This window comes from Eutrigla gurnardus (genome assembly GCF_963514095.1).
Source record: "Eutrigla gurnardus genome assembly, chromosome: 11".
In the NCBI taxonomy this organism is placed as follows: Eukaryota; Metazoa; Chordata; class Actinopteri; order Perciformes; family Triglidae; genus Eutrigla; species Eutrigla gurnardus.
In genome coordinates, this window is record NC_139925.1 from 12,312,394 (window position 1) to 12,331,175 (window position 18,782).

General features: G+C 41.4%; 1 protein-coding gene across 2 annotated transcripts in view; it reads left to right on the top strand.

The window, feature by feature from the left end:
* The window catches only part of LOC311021399 (SH3 and PX domain-containing protein 2A-like), a 44,704-nt gene that overhangs the window by 19,331 nt on the left and 6,591 nt on the right, over positions 1-18,782 (top strand). For both annotated transcript variants that reach the window (XM_084021949.1, XM_084021950.1), the window contains exons 7-8: positions 6,595-6,723; positions 16,271-16,384. In XM_084021949.1, the coding sequence (XP_083878075.1) occupies positions 6,595-6,723; positions 16,271-16,384 (243 nt within the window). The remainder of the gene's footprint in view (positions 1-6,594; positions 6,724-16,270; positions 16,385-18,782) is intronic.

Here is an 18,782-nt window from a genome sequence, read left to right on the forward strand (position 1 = left end):
GCGGGCGATGCACTCCGAGGAAAAGCTGTGCTGGAGTTGCCACCAAACGAAATAAGACCCAAACCTAATTTCATTATATGTTCCATGGTATTGAGGCTTTACGTAACATGGAATTCCAGCAACATGGCGAAATGGAAAAATTGTCTTCTGTGTGTGTGTGTGCGCGTGTGTGCGTGTGTGTTGAGTAACCTACATTCAGTCTGTGCAAGATATTAAATTGGTTTCCAGTTATATTCATATTGGCTGCCTGGAAAGTTTGTCATATAGTGCCTAATGTTTGCGTGCGCACTTTCAGCTGTTTTATTCTGAATGGTTCAGTTTGATTGTTATCTTCTTGGATGTGCATAACTTGATGCTCACAATAAATCATGGGATCAAGTCTACCGGCGGAAACGATAATAACACACTTTATGTCTGGTGCTTGTAATGATTTACTATTCACAGTATACACATGGAGCACATTCTGTACAAGCCCTGCACACTTGATCCCTCAACCTCCACTGTAGTCCCCGTGCTGGACATTAGCGGTTCACACAGCTGAGAGATTTTGATCTTTCCCTATTAAAGCAGGACAGCATATAAACTGCAGTGAGTCTGTGGTGAATTTGTGCTGTAGCTGCAGCTTATGGTTTCCATAATTACATGGTGCGGGTCCCCTTAAGAGTTTACCGAGCCCCTGCCCCTAAACAGGAGAATGTAGCCCTTCACCACAAAACTGCTTGCGGTCAGAGGTCGGACTAGGAACTCTATTTACCTGGCAGGCAGAAGAAATCAGTCGGACGTCTTATCTATCATCTTTGTTGTTATGATCATAGTGTCAACATCATAATTGTTTTCCTTTTTTGTCTCGCTCTATAGCAATTTCCCTTGAGATAAATAAAGTCTTATCTTTTAAAATGTTCTTTGTCTTTAACACGCTCCATTAGTGATTTCTCTCTTTTTTATGACTCATAGGTGATGGATATCAGTTTTTTTTAAGGCATTGTGTTATATTCTTAGAGATTTATTCTCTCCTATGTTTTCAGTTAGATATCAAATGTATTGTCCTCCAGCTGTGAACAAGCAGTCTGCATTATTGACTCAGCATCATAGCCGGGCTCCCTATCTACTTAAGATACTAAAAGAAAGACATACTATCTTCTATCTAACATATAATGGAGTTGTCACGATTGACTGTCGATACCGTCCTCGTCGGCATAAATCACTGTCAGATAACATGGAAACAGATGCACTGATACCACTTTTTAAATAATAATTTTGTAAATGTTTTTTGTTTTATTTTATAAAGTTAGCAAAGCAATGTTTAGGTGACAGCTTGTTAAGTGAACACTGGTATCACATCACATCAGTGCTCTGTATCGGCCGATGCCAAAGGTAACATGTCAATGAACGAAAAATTCAGATTGGTGCATTTTTGACAAGATACCATGGTGATGAAATACATTATACTTAACATACACAGTAGAGAAAGAAAAGGAGAACAGATTCATAAATAAAGTAAGAAAAATGGGGGCTTTCATAGTGGTTCAGGAGATTCAGATCACATTTAAATCATCAGTGATAATCTGTATTCCAAAAGAAAGTGAGATGGATAGTGGACGGTTAGAAATTGAATAGGAGAGAAAAAGAAGCGGAACGCTCAGGGGTGTAGTGCATGTGAAAAGCAGCTGGAGAGGAGAGTAGGTTTACGTGGCAAGTGGAAACCATTTCAGTGTTGCGCACGGACTGAGGGAGTGTGTTTATGTGTGCAGACTTGCTGTCTTTATTTGAGCTGCGGGTCTCTGGGGGCCTGTGTGTGTGTGTGTGTGTGTGTGTGTGTGTGTGTGTGTGTGTGTACTGTATGTGGGTATATGCATGCTTGTAGGGTGGGAAAGGGTTAATGTGTTCACGGGTTCGATGGAGAGGTGGGTCAAGAGGTCTGTGTGTTTGTTTGTGTTTGCAGATGGAGGAGATTTTAAACTGGCATAGGAAATCATTAAGTCAAATGAGCAATGCAAAATCACTTTAACAACTGCACGCTGTTTCAGCAGCTTCTTTCTCAATGAACAGCCTCCAACCCTCTAGGTTCACACACAATGGCTCTCACAGTAACTTTTAAAGATTTGTTTCTTGAGTTGAGCCAGCTTTAAATCAAATGCATTTAGCTTTTTTTTTGTTTGGTTTCAAAAAGTAATTGATATTGCTGTTGATTTCATGGATACAGCTTTAACATCAGTGTAAAGATGTTTCCAACCCCCCCCCCCCCCCCCATCGAGTTACAACTTAACTCTGGCAGGGTCGAAGCTCCACCCACTCAAGCAGAGAGAAGATCTAATACAGGCCCCTCTGTTTCTGATAAGTGACCATTTGTCACAGTGGACTCGCCCCCTGGAACCAGCACTTAAGCTTTCTGCTCAAAACAGCATGTTCGAGCCAGAAAAGGTTCTGCAGTGAATCAGATGAGACATGTTGGTTTGTTTATGTATTTGTATTTTTTGTATAGGGCCAGTCATAAGTATGAGTCACGTTGTTGATGCGCTTGCTTTTTCCTCACATACTAGTTGTCAAGTGTCAAAGGCATCAGATTTTCTCCTGGAAAACCAGATGAAGTGGAGGATTGTTTTTATGTACCACATACTTAATAAGCAATCAGCCTCCGATTCCAGACTCTTTGGAAACCAACTATATCTGCTACTGACGTTACAGGCACCTTGTAAAGTGTCTTACCTCTAGGAGCGCTATGGAGTGCTGTGTGGGTCCCTGGTTTATTTTTACCGCGATCTGTAACCTGCGTGTGCACAAAGAAGCACATGCTGCTGAAAGATGGTGGCGCTACCCTCTAATGTAGTAATGTGCCAACAAAGGCAAGAAAGAAGAAGACTGCTCATGAACAAACTTTAGAAGTACCTTTTATTTTACTTCTATGACATCTACACTTTTAGACCAAACATACATCAGCAGATCATGTCAAGATAGTTAAGCTGTTCAACAGTTTTACCAGCCCTGCGAAGGCTGTCTTACTGTAAGATGATTTTGCTGAAGGTTTATGTACTATTTGTTTGTGGTCTGCCTCTTCTCCCTCAGGGCCACATACTGATTCAATGACACGATTACATCTGTATTACATTCAACAGCAGTCCTGTGTCCTTTTCTAATCCAACTGCACATCTGCTGCTGATGAGCCAAACAAAAGCATTACACGTTGCCAAATTTTACTCCTCTCAACCAAGATCTGTTCTCATAAAGTTACCCCGGAGTTAAAAATAAAAATAGCACTACGACATAATGGCCAGCGCCAACTTTGCCATCCACCCGAATGCTTGATCCTGAAAAATCTCTCACACAGAAACATTCCCTTGGTATAAAATGGGTAGAGCTCTTTCCTCCTGTCGGTGATGAACTATTGCAACGTTCCGAACTGTCATCATCTTTGGATGGAGCCGATGATGGGGTGGGGGTGGGGGTTGGATGGAGTTAGGACGTTGGGGAGTGCAAGGGTGGGAGCAGGAAGCACATGTATAAATCTGAGTGAGGAGAGATATAAACACAGAGAGTGGCTAATAGGGCTATCTGATTTCTTTACAAAACGTACTGTACATCTACATTGTGCATACATCTACTGCATGACACGCATGTAATAAACACAAAATAACTGTATATAAACGTTACCATGACATGTCAGTGTAAAAGTAATTTTGGTTAAGTTTGTATTTGTACCATGACTATCACTTGGAAGATGAGACACTGGACTTTTCAACTATTGCTTTTAAGTTTGTATTCCATGTATACCATTTCATTTTCATTACTTCAAGCTTTTCCAACCCATTATGATTTCAAATTCTGCACTCATTTGGTAATAGTTTGTGTGCATTTTCCACTATATGTGGATATATACTGTATTTATATGAACTATATCTACTTTTTTCCAATTAGTAAAGCTAGTCCAATTTTTCCACAAACCCTTATTGCAACTGTATAAATACTCTTGGTTGGAAATCATCACAGAATACTATGGAATCAACTTTTTTCAGAGTGACTGATTGTAGTACTGTAAGTAACTGGGCTTATGTATTTCATTGAGACCTTGATTTGTTCACCATAATTTCCATAGCTCATTTTATAAAAACATTTATAGCTCTCTTTACAGAATTCATTTGAAATTAGACACATCCTGTCCGAGACCTGTTTCTTCTCGTTTTTCTCACACATGTTCTCCTTGTTCTGGCTCTGTCTTCCTGCTGTTGCAAAACATTTCATTTCCTCAATCAGGCTGAAATATTAGCTTTTGTTTTTCGGGACTTCGTTGACTTTTCTAAGAATTGATCTACTCACTCACACAAGTTCACTCACAGCAGTAGTTAATTGTGTGTTGTAGAAAGCTCCATTCACATAATTTTTCCGATTATGGTTTCATGAGATACCTACCTGAGTTTTATGGATTGAGTAGAGGGGAAATTACTGATCATGTAAAAGTAAAGTGTAGCTAATTCATATTGCACTCAGTAAAGTCATTACAATACAACTGTACATCGAGACAAGCCAAGACCAAATATTTTTTACACATGTTCAAATTCCCACAATCCATACAAAATGTGTGATATCTGAAAACGCTTTTTTTAAATGTAATAATGCGGGAAAACATGCACATAAACATCTGCCACGAATGAGAGTAAAGTTTCCAACTTATTGAATCAATAAGTACTGACAGTACTTTTAAGTTTTCACATTTATCACTGGTAAAAATTGTGTAATATTTACAGCAAAACATTATGTCATCGTTGAGCCATCATTTTTATTGATCAGTGTTGATCTGTTGAAATAGACTCAACCACACGTTTCCACGAATAGTGTTGAAACAAATATCACTGCTTTAAAGGAAATACCCAGAATAATATGTTCTTTCCAGTGTTTCTGCACCCAACCTTGCGGTTCGACGTCTTGTACAAATAGCGTGAAGCTTCATAAACCACAGTCCAACCACAGTAATCCAGTGTCAGACTCTTTGGCAGTTTTAGCATTCGAGATGTTAACGGTGCTGAGTTCATCTTCATAATTTATGAGCTCCTTGACATTTAAATTTTGTTCCCAAATTGACTGCAAAATATTATCCCGAGAGAGAAATGTTAATCTTCCGGATGGAGGACTGACGCCAAGTCAGCTTATTCCAAGTTGTCTCAATCGTTTCTTATCTAAGCGTCAAATCTATCTATCATCGATTGGACTGAATTTTCCATCCTCCAGTTCTAAACGAGTGCTTTTCTCTTCTTCTCGCGACTTTATTGTACTGGAAAATTTGTTGATTATGTGAGCCTCGAGCCCGCATAGTTCATTTTACACTCTAATAGCCGATGGTGGTTAGTAAAAGCAGCATGTGACCATAAATAGAGATTGTGATCTCTGCTGTGGTTTTAGAGCCTGTGTTACTGTTCAAACACACCATACAAGTACATTGTGTACCTGTCATAGCAGCATTCTTTATAGCTAACAGATATATTCTGAAGTGTTTCAGACAGTAGCCCCTTTTCTGTCTCGAGCTTTGAACCCAGTGGTCAGATGAAGCTCTTGTTAATGTGTGAACTGAATGTCAGCTGTGGTTGTGTCTGGATTCCAGCTGACGCTTGTTAGATCTGCTTTAGGTCATTTTGCTGTGTTTGTTTTAAGAATTCTTCACGTGTAAGTCTTCAGTTGCTACAATCTTACTCATTTGTGGCGAAAAGTGTCAATGTTTTCATTCATAGCAGGCGTTATGTGCTTTTTATACATTTAAAATCACGTTTCTGTCTTTTACTAAGGCATTCCGGTAGTGAATTAGAGGGACCAAACTCTAAACACTTAAAGCAGTGGACGTGATCAAGTTGTGAAAAAAAAAAAAATGAATTCACTGCTGGTGTTTACATGGTTAACTCAGTGGAGTACAGAAAGAATGATTTCCATTGGCTGGGCTGCACGCTGTAGTGAGAGCTCTAGTGTTTCATTGAGACAGAGGGCCATCCCTCTGAGCACAGTTCCAGCCCCTTCATCTGGTTCTATTTAAGGCCTCTAGTGCTGACTCTTATGATTGGCGTACACAACCCCCTACTCTTCCTCCAGTTCCAGCCCCAACTGAGGAGAAGGAGGCTTTTTAGCAGATGGTTTATTTTCCAAGGGAAACCATTTCTTTCTCCCACTCCACTGTCCTGTCCTCAGCTGGCTTTAGCTCACTGTTCTATCACTACTACTACTCCTTTTGCTTTTCACACTGCTGCTCCTCTTTCCACTGTGTTAATGTTCCTACCTGTGTCTACTGTCCCGGCTCCAGCTTTGTTGGACAATCAGGATGAGGCCCCTTCAGTAGCACAGAATGGATTTTCTGCATTTGACTATTTGATCCTTTATTTTTCGGAGGGAGATTCCTTTCCTAGACGTTCAGCATCTCCATTGCCCTTGTCGTCGGGCTGGAGGGGGATGCAGCTCTATGGCTAGACACTCAGGAAGATGCACTGAGCCCTGTGAATATTGTGATTGGCTGAGCTCTACAGACAAAGTGGCCTATGGCACAACGGGTGCCCAGCAATCGTTCTCGTGGACCTATGGCTGGCAGCTGGCTGACAGCATGTTTTTTCCCATCAACCCCAGGTCTGGATGCTTCGGATCCCATGCTCCTGGAACAATATGTGGTGGTGGCCAGTTACGAGAAACAAGAGCCTGCAGAAATCAGCCTGCAAGCCGGCGAGGTGGTCGACGTCATTGAGAAGAGCGAGAGTGGTGAGTAATCAAAACAGAATCACAACAAAGGCACGTTGGGAAGGTAGAAGGCAGCATGGATGTCGTAGGTGTGTCAGACACAAAGAAACTAGTTCATGATTGAGTCCATAGTTCCTAAAACATGCTGCCCTTTTCCCTAACTCAACCAGCTCACCTCCTTTGTCCATGGCTAGCTGATACTTAGCCCCATCTGGAGGCTCATTTTGGCCTGCAGTCAGCCCTGTTTTTTCCCTTTGTTGGTTTAGGCTGAGGGCCAGAATGTTGCCTCTAGCAAGAGGAATGTCTTCCAGACTTGTATTAATTATTCCACCTCACTAAAATGAAAAGCCAGCAAGACATACCAGATTTACAAATGCCAGCTGCAGAGAGTACTTAGTCAGCAGTTTAACCTCTAAAGAGCTAGCAAGAGGAGCCAGGGTCATGTTTTAGGATATGCAACTCAGTTTGACAAAATCTAATGTCTAATGAGTCAGTAGCATGCTGACATAAAGCACAATTTCATGATATTCTAGGAATATTCTGTAATGACACTGGGGAACCTGCATTCTTGATGGCAGAAGACACAAAAACACCTTAATTATTGTTTCAGAAAATGTTGTATGTTATGTGCTGCTCATATAATTAAGTATGGAGCCATGTGCCTTGGGTAAATATGCTAAAACTGGAAACTATTACTGCTTGGCCCAGATCTAAGTACCTGCCCTTAATCACTTTTATTTTGAAGGGCATTTGCCAGATGGAGAACAAGAGTTACTGTAGAGGTGTAGGTCCAGTAACAGGGTCTGACGTTCAGCTTTAATTGGTGTGCTGAGACAGTAAAATAGTAATGGGACTCATGTGTTCTGTGGCGGGAGGATGGGGACGGGAGAAACAGTGACCAGGAAGGCAATGGGACTTAGGTTTCATGATGGGTGTGAGTGAAACGCCGTGCCACACTGGCCTTAAGGAAGAGGGTCTGTCGAGTAAGATCGCTTTGAAGTGTCACGTGTCCTGCCCTCGGGTTCCCGTATTTATTTTCACTCCCTGCTCTAGGAGGATTTCAGCCCGATGGGGAGCCACAGTGAGGCACCTATTCCAACACCTTGAAGTCCTTTTTTTTTTATCACGGGGGCTTATATGAGAGCTTTCCTCCATGAAGTTGAACTGCATGGTCTTGTGGTTTCAAGCAGAGGCCCCCTTCACTTTTTCAGCTGACCACTGTGCAAAGCTATAGTGCTTGATGTGTGTGTTGATGATCCATGCAGAATGGGAAACTCATGCACTTCAATGGTCTTCATTGCAGATTTATGATATCCAGGCCTCCGTGTCATTACCATAGCTTAGTTCTTATGTTGCTTCGTTTCATCCCCTTCTCTGAGGCAGAGGCTGTAGTTTGTTGCTGCTCAAGTCCATTCATTCGTCTCTGGTTCGCTTGGATTCGTCATGAGTTTCTAGAAAGCAAAACAGTAGACTCCAGGCACCTTTAAACACACTCTAAGGCTATTTGACAGTTTTATTATACTCTGACGGACACTTTCAGAGAGATCTGAAGTAAATACCCTCCCCCCACCCACCCCAACCCCACATCTTGCTATGGAGACTGTTTCCAACAATCTCAACACCTCCTGCAATGGCAGTCGGCTAAAACTGCTCCATTTGGTTGGGTGACATCACTCTGTATCCGTTTGCCAATGCTAACAAGACCAGGTGTGTGCTAAGAAGATTTCAGAACTCATTTGATTTAGCATCCATTCCTTTGCAGGATAAGTACAACACCCTTTTATGGTTTCTGACAGATTGAGCCATGTATTACAGAGTTAAGTATAGAATATGCTGCATTAGAGGCACTAAAAGGTATCTATTGCATTTTTAGTGATAAAAAAGAAGTTTATGGATTCTTATTGAACCTCCAGCTATAGTTACATATTTTCCTTTAAAGCTTGTCACATTTAAACTACTATGGGTAGTCCTTGTCCTTTCAACAGAAGTCCTGCTGTTAAAGCTACTGTAGCATATAGACTTGGGCTGTAACTGCTGCCCATTGCAGTTATCAACGTTTCCTTACCTTGGATTAGATAATATATGCCTTTGACAGGGCAGCGAATCTAGGTCAGACCTATAAGAGAGCTCAGCTTTCTTCACTTCTCCAGCCTGCTGTTCCCAGCCAAGGCAGTATTTTCCATTGCAGTGGCTTTACAATACAGTTTGTGTCTTGGCCTTTGTTTCAGTTGGTACAGTATTTTGTGTTGATTGGTGTTGGGTTGGAACTAGGTGCAGTATGTGTTAAATCAACAGGACAAAGCAATGGCAACTTCACGTTCCGTTGTAGAATTCAGTTTTTTAAGGACACTACTCTTAAAAACACAGCAGCTACTATTTGCTAATGATAAAAAAACAAATGAATGGTTTAATCTAAGGGACCAAAAAGTAATAGAAGGTACAAATGAATGTTGTCTAAAAAAAAATGTAGGCCCCTCTGTAGCTATTTTGTCTGTTTTATGTGAATTTGCCAGGGGGAGATGCTGGCTCAGGAGGAGAGAGTAGTGCAGGGAGAAACTCGGGGAGAAAATGGAAAAAGACATTTCCTGCCAAAGTTAGTGGTTCAGAGAGGTTGGTTCATTATAATGGCTTAATGGATCCTCCAGGATGCCTCCTCAGTTTACACTATACTGGAGAGATGATAACCAAAGCTAAGCTAGCAGCCTTGTTGGTGAGTTCAAATGCTCTGTATTCAGTGGTTTAAACTTTGCCCTTTAATGGCGTAGTATGTAGGAAAGGAAAAATAATTTGCAGCCACTTCTGGAAATATTGTACTTTGCCTACACCTCAAGGGCAGCGTAAGGCATGTTGTGCCCAGTCCTGTGCAGAAAATCTCTCTCTGTAGACCAGTCAGGGTTTAACTTGTCTCCGTTCCAAGTCTACATCAGCCTCTATGAATTACAATCTGCCAAATAAACTCCAGGAATGTCTGTTTTGGGGAGGCCAGCTCACATCCGTCAGTCCCACCAGCTCCCCCAAGACCCCCTGGCAACACCCATGTACAGTATGTATTGTATCTGTAATACTCCACCCAGCTTACTGGAGCAGGGTGGAGTGAGTGAAATTTCAGAAGGACCCTGAAGGGTCACAGTAATCTTATCTGTATGAAATTTGCCCTCCGTTTGTCCTCACAAACTCTAATGGCTTTCATTTTTGACAAATGTCATGAGACATAGAGAAGCTGGAAGGTAACAGCGGTATCCTGCAGGTGATGTTCCACTCCCTGGCAGAAAGCCCAAAGAGATTGCTGGCATGATGGATGTGCCGGATGTCTTCTTTACCTTCACATGGGGGGAAAAAATGTGCCAATGCAATAATGTCTCCGCTCTTTGTCTTCGGGCTGGAAGTAAGATGATCTCAGGGCTCGGCTCAGCTGGATCTTGATGTTCAGAGAGGCACAATCTTTTTGAGTTTACTCCAAGAGCACAGATAATGTCACTCTTTACAAATAAAAAAAATATATGAAGTTATCTTCACAATTATGCAGGGCAGTATTTGTGTCATGGCAAAACGATGTAATCCAGATAACTAATAGAGTAATAGAGTTCACTGAATTTATTCAGATTTTTTTTAGTTAATTCCAAGTAGTTCAAGCACAGACAAAAACAACAGGCAGGTCATAACCTTTTTTAAGGTAATAAACTGGGTATCTCCCTCAGCCTGCAGTAGTTATTGTTTCACATATTCAGGTGCACATAATTCCATCTGTACCAAGATTTTTCCTGCAAGTTTGACAGCTGCATGTATCAATGGTATACTGCTTGTTCCAAATGTTCTGTCTCTGATACGCAGGAGGATTATAGGCAAGGTCAGTGTTGAGCTTCTTGTGCTGCTCGGGCTCAGTTTCCCAGTTTGGTATGTGCAGTTTCAGCAAGAACATGTTTCCTTGTATAAAAGAGGAAAAACCCTATAATTCTTGTCAGTGAACCACCAAAGACATGATATAGAAGACTTTTCCAAGTGTAAAAAGTTTTTTTTAAGCAGAATTTGCAGCAGCAGACGGAAGACACATTATCCACTCATAGTAATCCCCATCTACCACATTCTTTCAGCTTAACATAGGAAGTACTAATGACTGTCTCAAGTAATTAACCCATATCCTGTATTTTAAGATACGGAAACTTAAATGGGAGGTTTGTAACTGTCTTTCAACATAATGCTTCTACTTTATTTCCTTGCATCACTGAGCGATACAGGCAGAGGAGATGAAAACCATGAGCAATAACGGGTATTTAAGAGCACAAATAGTGGTAATAATAGTGTATAGATGTGAGTCTGTGGCGCCAAAAAGGTGCCTCTGTCTCTCACTCAAGAATTGACCATTGAGTGGAGCCAGTGTTTTAAGGGGGGTGGTCTTTCAGACACTCAAGGACTGCTGTGTCTCCAAATCAGCAGAGCCTAGAGAGCATACAAGCTGTGGGCTATAGCTTAGTTCAGACCATGAGGGGATCCTTTCAGAGGGAGAGAAGGTCGTTCCTTAGGTCAACATCAGCTCTTGAAAGTTGTGTTGTGCCGTTTTTGCCCCCCTCCGCTCGTAACACAGCCACCCAGGTAATATAAATCCAGTGTTTTATGAAAACTGGAAATGTGTGTATACCTTCCCCCCCTTTGCTTTGAAACTGAATCTACTGTTATTGAACACAGAAGCTGGAAATGAATGGGGTTCTCTCCTGCTCTACTCAACAGTGGTGTCAGATATCTGCAGGACTGCTGAGCCACTGCATTCCTCATCATTTCAGGTCGTGAAAAAAAAAAAAAAGCCTCCTTGTGCTGCTGAATCTGTAGTTCTCATATTCATGCACGATGTGTAGAATCCCTTTGTGAGTATTGCGGAGTAACTCGAAATGAATGGTAGAACAGTTTGAGGTCCGTTTGTCTCAATGATAAGTTTGTAGAGATGATTGGGACCATTGCAATGTCACACTGTGTTATGTGTGCCATTTCTTAGGTGATTGATTGTTTACATAGATTGTGGTTTTGTTTTATAAGTCATCAAGTCACCTTCGGAAAAACCCGGAATGGCATAAATCTAGGTTCTTGTTACAGCTGAGAATCTGTTGTTGATTACAGTAAAAAAAACGAAACCTGCGACTTAAAGATGATAGGGTTTCCAGATGGCTGATACTGTATGAGAGACACGGAGAGCTCAGAAATGCTGCTCACTCTCGTGTCTGTCGAATGTATCTGCATGCAGGGGTAGAGTAGTTAAATTTCAGTGAAACTATGAGGACGCCATAAAAGTCTTACTTTCTTACTGCAGAAATATCTATCTTAGTTGAATTCTTCCATCTGGCATTGTCAGCTTTCCCCAAATTTCCAGCTTACATAACCAATATTGATTTGTCTTCAATATACGATCAGTCGGTTCTTGAAATGCGTTCCTCATAGTAGTATAGCATGACACTTTTGGAAACATGCTTACTCACCATGGTGGAGAGTAGGAGGATAAGGTCGATACCACTCTTATATTTGTGTATTTAATATGAAGCTACAGCCAGCAGTCGGTTAGCTTAACTTAGCTTAGCACAAAGACTGGAAACAGTAGGACACAGCTAGCCTCACTCTGTCCATGGGTAACAAGATACACCTACCTGCACCTCTAAAACTCACAAAGTAACATGTTGTTGGTTTAATCTTCACTGGAACCGAAGTGTAAAATTTCTCATTTTACAAGAGGTTATGTGGCGGACTGTTTCTTGGTTGGGACCAGTTGCCAAGCAACCATTTCATTCCAGGAGGTTATGAGATATAACATGAGCTTCAGAGGTGCTGATGCTAGCAACTAAGCATTTTTTTTCCAGGTCTGTACATTTCATAATGTCTCCATTACAGTGACATCATCACTTTCTGTTTTTTTTTATTACAGAAATATTGGAATCAAGCAGCGACTTGAAACATGATACAACCAGCGTTTTTTCACCTCACAGCAGGCTACGGAGGCATACGTTTAGTTACAGCTTGCCCTCCGCTACATTTAAAACATCCTTTTTCTACCCCCCAATGTACTAGCGCAATGCAACAGCGTTGTCAAGACAAACCGTTTTGTTTCAGCCTTTCCGAGGCTGTGACATTTGAGGTTATGTCTGTGGCCACGATCCGACGCTCTAATGGTGTTGTATGACATCTCGACCAGAAGGTTGCGGGTTTAGCTATTGTCCTATGCAACCACTGACCCCAGAACTGCGGGGGTTACAAAACTAAACTCTGCTCAAAAGTTTAAAAAAAGATTTGTGATTCACTCAGGATGTTGACTAAGTAGCTATAATCTTAATATTGAATATTGTTTAGAAAAGTGTACTGTGTACTTTTTCCCCCATCTGCAGTTAAACTCTGCAGCAGCTGTTCCTAATGTGGATGGCAAAGTCGGTACATGAAGAAAAGGAAGGTTGTGATATGGACTGATCAAAAACAGCTAGAGATGATAAAAAAAAAGGCAAAGATCAAGAGGCATGTGTGTCTTTCGCAATGTATGTGCTCTCTCTCTCTCTCTCTCTCTCTCTCTCTCTCTCTCTCTCTCTCTCTCTCTCTCTCTGTACTTGTAGAAACACACACCCACACACATATTTCGAGACATAAGGTATTCTTCCTCCACCTCCCACATCTGTACAGATAATCCCTGCCATCCGGAAACAAGGAAGAAAGAACATGTTCTTCTCCTAATCTCATTTCCATTATCTGCCATTTCGTCTTTCAGCACCAGAATCCACAACTTCATGCACTCATCTCACAGGAACTTTACTTTTAACTTGAAAAATTGCTCTCCTGGCAACAGCAGAACCAGAAAACAGCTGTTTCTTTTGAAGTGACCTCAGGTTAAGGTTTGTGTCGTCATGGAGATTATACAAATGATAACCCTGTCAAATATATAAATGGTTTTCATCTGAAACATTAAGCCCTACACGTAACCTATAGATTGAATGAGTTCATGTCCGCCACTTTGTATGAAAGTTGTCATTTTGCATTGCCGGTATGCAACATTTTATGGAGCTGCTTTTGTGCAGGATTGAATTTTGGTCGCTCTGTGAATTAATACATGCGATGAAAGACATAAAGCAGGTTTTCCCTTTTAGAAGTGGGTTTTTTTTCCTACATATAATTGCAACCTGCCCGTTATAAACCTGCAATGTCCAGGAAATCAGCACTTGGGTAACGTGTGTGTGTGTGTGTTTTTAAAAGTACTTTTATTGCTTCTTTTGAGGTTCAGTGAACTCAGCCTAAGCACCTGCCATATGGGAGGATGGCTGAAAAATACAGGCAAGCAGCTCTTGCCATCAATAACAGCATATATTTACACAGGCCTTTTTAAAGTGGCAGTGTGACTTTGCTGCGTATGTATATTCAGACTTACATTCAAGTGCTCTCAATTAAAGTACATGCCTACACCTATTCATATATTTGCTTACATTTCTATAAGTGTCAGTTTACTGAGGTGAGAATGACATTTCCTCCCAGAAGGCCGTAAAAATGGCACTTTGCAACTGTACGTTTTTTTTAGCTTCATTGAGCTGACGCGGGTCTTTTTTACTCCTGCCAAGCTGACCTTTCTTTATAATGGACATTTTAATTTAACGTGCCACTAATGTAGTTGATGTTGCCCTTTGCTGTTCATTAAACACGACCTGTCAGATTTAAATGGGGACTTAATGAGATATACAGGAAGTAAAATGTTGGTGTAATGAACTCGTTTAAAATTAGTGTCAGTGCAATTCATGCTTCACAACAAACTGAATCTTCTCGAAAGGTTCTTGGCTCAACTGTGGAAGAAGAGGTCCTGAATATTATAGACAACATTTTGTTTTTGTTCGAATTATTGGCGTGAGGTTTTGTTCAAGCCACAGCTTTGGTGCAAAGACTGAGCGCATTACATGGCTTGTTAGGTACTTGAGGCGTAGCCAGAGTCGTTCAGAGCCAGAGACAGTAACAGCATCTTCCTCTCTGGACCCACCCAAACTCTACGCAAAAATGTTGAGCAGCTGAGTCAGTTCATTTAGATCAATCATATTTCATATAAATCACAGAGATTGTGAGTTACCAAAAGGTCAGGAAATATTTTTTGGGGGTTACTTCCTCCACACTTATTTGATCCGTCATCTCTCGTGCCTCTTTCCATTTGGTGAACAGATTCAGTTATGTTAGTCATCAGAATTTGAGATTGCCAACATTACACAACTGTTGTTTTTTTCATAACCATAACTGCAGTGTGAAACCGCCTGGAAAAAGGAACCCGATACACAATCCTGCGGCTATTCATGCAGAAATCAATACATTGTATCAAAAGTCATGTTGTCTCTGAATACAACAGCAGGCTGAGGAATTGTTATGTGTTGGCAGAGGATTGCATCTCCACTCCAGTTTTGTTTTCGCTGAAAGATAAGTTGCCATGATGGAGCAGGTGTGAAAGAAATTATTGTAATTTTTCAAAATCTCTCTGACATACCAAAATGATTTCTCCACATAAAGCAGATCCGCTGTAGGGAAGGAAACATGGTGTACTTTCCTCTCTACCTCGAACAGTGATAACTTCTTCTAATGTATAGCAGTCTTCGATTGCAACGGATTTAATTGTGATGCATGACTCCAAAATGAAGGAAGTAATGAATAAACATTTTACTAAGTGCAGATGGATCATTACAATCTCATATAGGAGTTTCCACTCATGTTGCTATTATTTCCATTTTAGCATTATCATTAACCTATCATTTATTAAGTTATAATCTTCTCACTGCTAATGTCTACCATACTGCATTCTGCTTCTCTTTGTGTGCAACTAAATTACCTCATAACTTACCATTTCTGTAGGAAAATGTACACTGGATGTTTGCACCAGCTGTGGAAGTGTGGTGGAACACCCCTTTCCTCTTTATCGCTCGTTCAGACAGCTGTCAGCCATACTGTATTGCTGTTACCACAACAAATAGCATATGTGTGGCATACCACGCAGGGCTGTTTTTGTGCCAGCTATGTCACCCACAAATGTGGGTGGAGTCTTTGTGGAAGTGATTTAGCAAAAGATCGTATGTGTGTACGTTGTACGTGCACCTTTCCAGCTGAGGCAATGCTGTCATACTCGTCCAATCAGCTGTCACATTGCAAATGGATATTTTGGCTAGCAGTGTTACAGAAATGCCCTGCCCACTGAAATCATGACTGGCCCTGATGAAAAGCAGGTTGAACAAGACGTCGCCCTGAGTCGAGCTACAGCTAGGCGGTGTTTACTCTCATGTTCTTGGCCCTGATCGTAGTTATAGATTCTATTGGGAACACAGTTATGTTCCTCATGTTCATTTGTAGCCTCCATGTGGTCAATGACTAAAACAAAGATTCAGTTGATAGAAGCCAAACTGTCATCTGCATTCATTTTCATCTGTCTTTGTAGATAAATATTATTGTTCTCTTTCGGCCCAAATTCATCTGCAAAAAAAAATGTTGAACCAATCTCCTCTTGCTGTGTAACGTGTTTGACATGTTTGTTCACATTGGTACACTCTCCATAGTCCTGGTGATTCTCAGCCTCTGTATGTTTCCACAGGTTGGTGGTTCGTCAGCACCGCGGAGGAGCAGGGTTGGGTCCCTGCTACCTATCTCAACTCCCACAGCGGAACACGGGATGACTTGGAGCTGGGCGCCTCGAAAGCTGGGGAAGGTAAGTCTTTGCTTAAGACTCCTGCCGCTGCCAGCCCACCCACACACGACCTCACACACACACACACACACACACACACACAGACCACACTTCTACCCTCAATCGTCCTTTCATCTGTGACAAAATGGAGAAAACCTCGCCTCTACTTCACCGCCGCCGGGCCTACGCTAACGGCTGACGCTGGACTGGTGCGAACTCTTCTCTCTGTCCGGCTGCCATCATAAGCACGCTGGAACAGAGGGTAGATTCAGGCCTCGGTAAACAACAAGAAGGAGTGCCAGGAGAGGACAGACCACAGCCACTGAAGTGATGTCCTGTACAGAGTAGGTTTAGTGCAATATTAAACGACATGACCTCCACGGGGTGATCTTGTGAAAGAGACGTGTGTTTCCTCGAGCAGCGAGGAATAAAAGGTGAGATTAATCATGGGTGGTGCTTTTTAAATGATGGTTATTGTAAATTTAAACGAGCTCTGACATGAATTTTGCTATTTCATGCAACGTCTGCTTATCGTTGTGGATTGCAGATACGTTACTGTACAGCAGACGAGTGTTGATGTTGCGTTTTTGGGAGCTTACTGGAGTTAGGGGAGGAATCCAAAACCCTGATAAGAAACACACCAAAACCCTGAAAAGAAACACACCTACGCAAATATTTGGTTTGCCAGAATATAATCATGCATGTGAGGACACCGTCCAATCATGCGGTCATCCTGATGGACCTGCTGGATATGTTTTATCAAGCCATCGGTTCATCCTTGAAGCATTTTCAAAATCAGTGGAGAAGAAATGTAAATCTCAGAGCAACCAGAGTCAATTAGTGTCTCAGACAGGTAATGTAGCAACTGCAGCTTCTCTGTCAAGATTTATGCAGCATTGTGTAAGAGAAAACCCAGCAAACTGGAGGCACGGAAATAATTAAGTTGCAAATTACACTTCCAAACAAAGATTTTCCAGCACTGTGGCCAAAACATCTTTTTCTGTACAAATGCTGTAACAATAGGCCCCTGGATCGCCTTGGTGGTGGTATATCTAATGAAAGAATACATGAGACTTTACTGTTACTGTTTCACAATGTGTCAAATATGTTTAAATCTTCTTCTCTCCACATTCAGAATGATTTCAACATGTATGCATACCACATATCTATGACTGCACACAGACACAAATGCAACCAGCACTCCTATCTGCCTGTCGGAGATAGCTGGGGCTCGCTGCCAGGAGGTTTCGGGAAGGACGATCTGTCAATGCAATTAGTGTTTATGTGTCTAGTCAGTCATGGCAATGGCATGGAACTCATAAAGCATCTCTTTGTCAGTCCTGTGGCCTGAAGCAGTTTGTGCCACCGCACTGTCACAAAAAAAAGCACATATTTCCGAAACAGGATATGGAATTCATGACAGTTATTTGGAAAAGGATGATATAATTCCAATGAATGCACATCAAATTCTACACAAAAAATAAACATACTGCCTAAAGGAACAGTTGACATTCTGGGAAACATGCTTATTTGCTTCCTGGCGGAGAGTTAAATGAGGAGATTGATACCGCTCTGTCTCTGAAGTAAATGTGAAACTAATTCAAGCAACCGGTTAGTTTAGCAGAGAGTGGAAACAGGGGGAACAGCTAGCCTACAGTAGCTCTGTCCAACGGTTCTGAAATCCACCTTTTAAGGCTAAACACATTATGTCTAAACAGTTTGGCTATGACTAGTGACTTCATGGAGTCTCTGCTGGTTGCCTGGAAACTGCTCAGAGGCAAGAAATGGTCCAGTACATAGTCCACATAAAATGGTGAATTGCCGTTTTTATACGCTAACATATTCATATGGTGTTAATATTCCCCCTCCAATTATCTGCTGAGATTTATTTAGCAATTTGTTTAATCACATAAACATCTGCCTCTAATGATCAATTAATTTAATTGGCTACGTTAACAAAGCTCGGAGAAGCTCGGATTACACACAGAGGAAGAGTGACTTCAATCTGCCCAGGATGCCATTACTCCATTATGTATTTACATTGCAAATAGTTGTTTACTGCTGTTTTAATGGTCTGAATTTAGAATTTCGCATCTTAAAGTGATGTTAAAGGTTTTCTTTCTCACATAAGATACTTTACTTCTTCTATCATTTTTGCATGTCACACAAGCCTTTGCAGAAATCATTACCATCTCCGCTGTAGGGAAATGTAGACCTGAGACTCCGACCAGCGGCGCTCTCAGCTGTTCTTTTAATTGGATGACATTCTTGCAGCAGCAAATGTGTGTCCCAGATGCTCTAACACAACAGGATGGGAAAAACAACGCTAACAACATCCTAATTACAAGCCACAGAGAAGACATATTGGGTTCAACACTTCCTCTCTAACCTCCATCTATCCACTCTAACCGTTCACCAT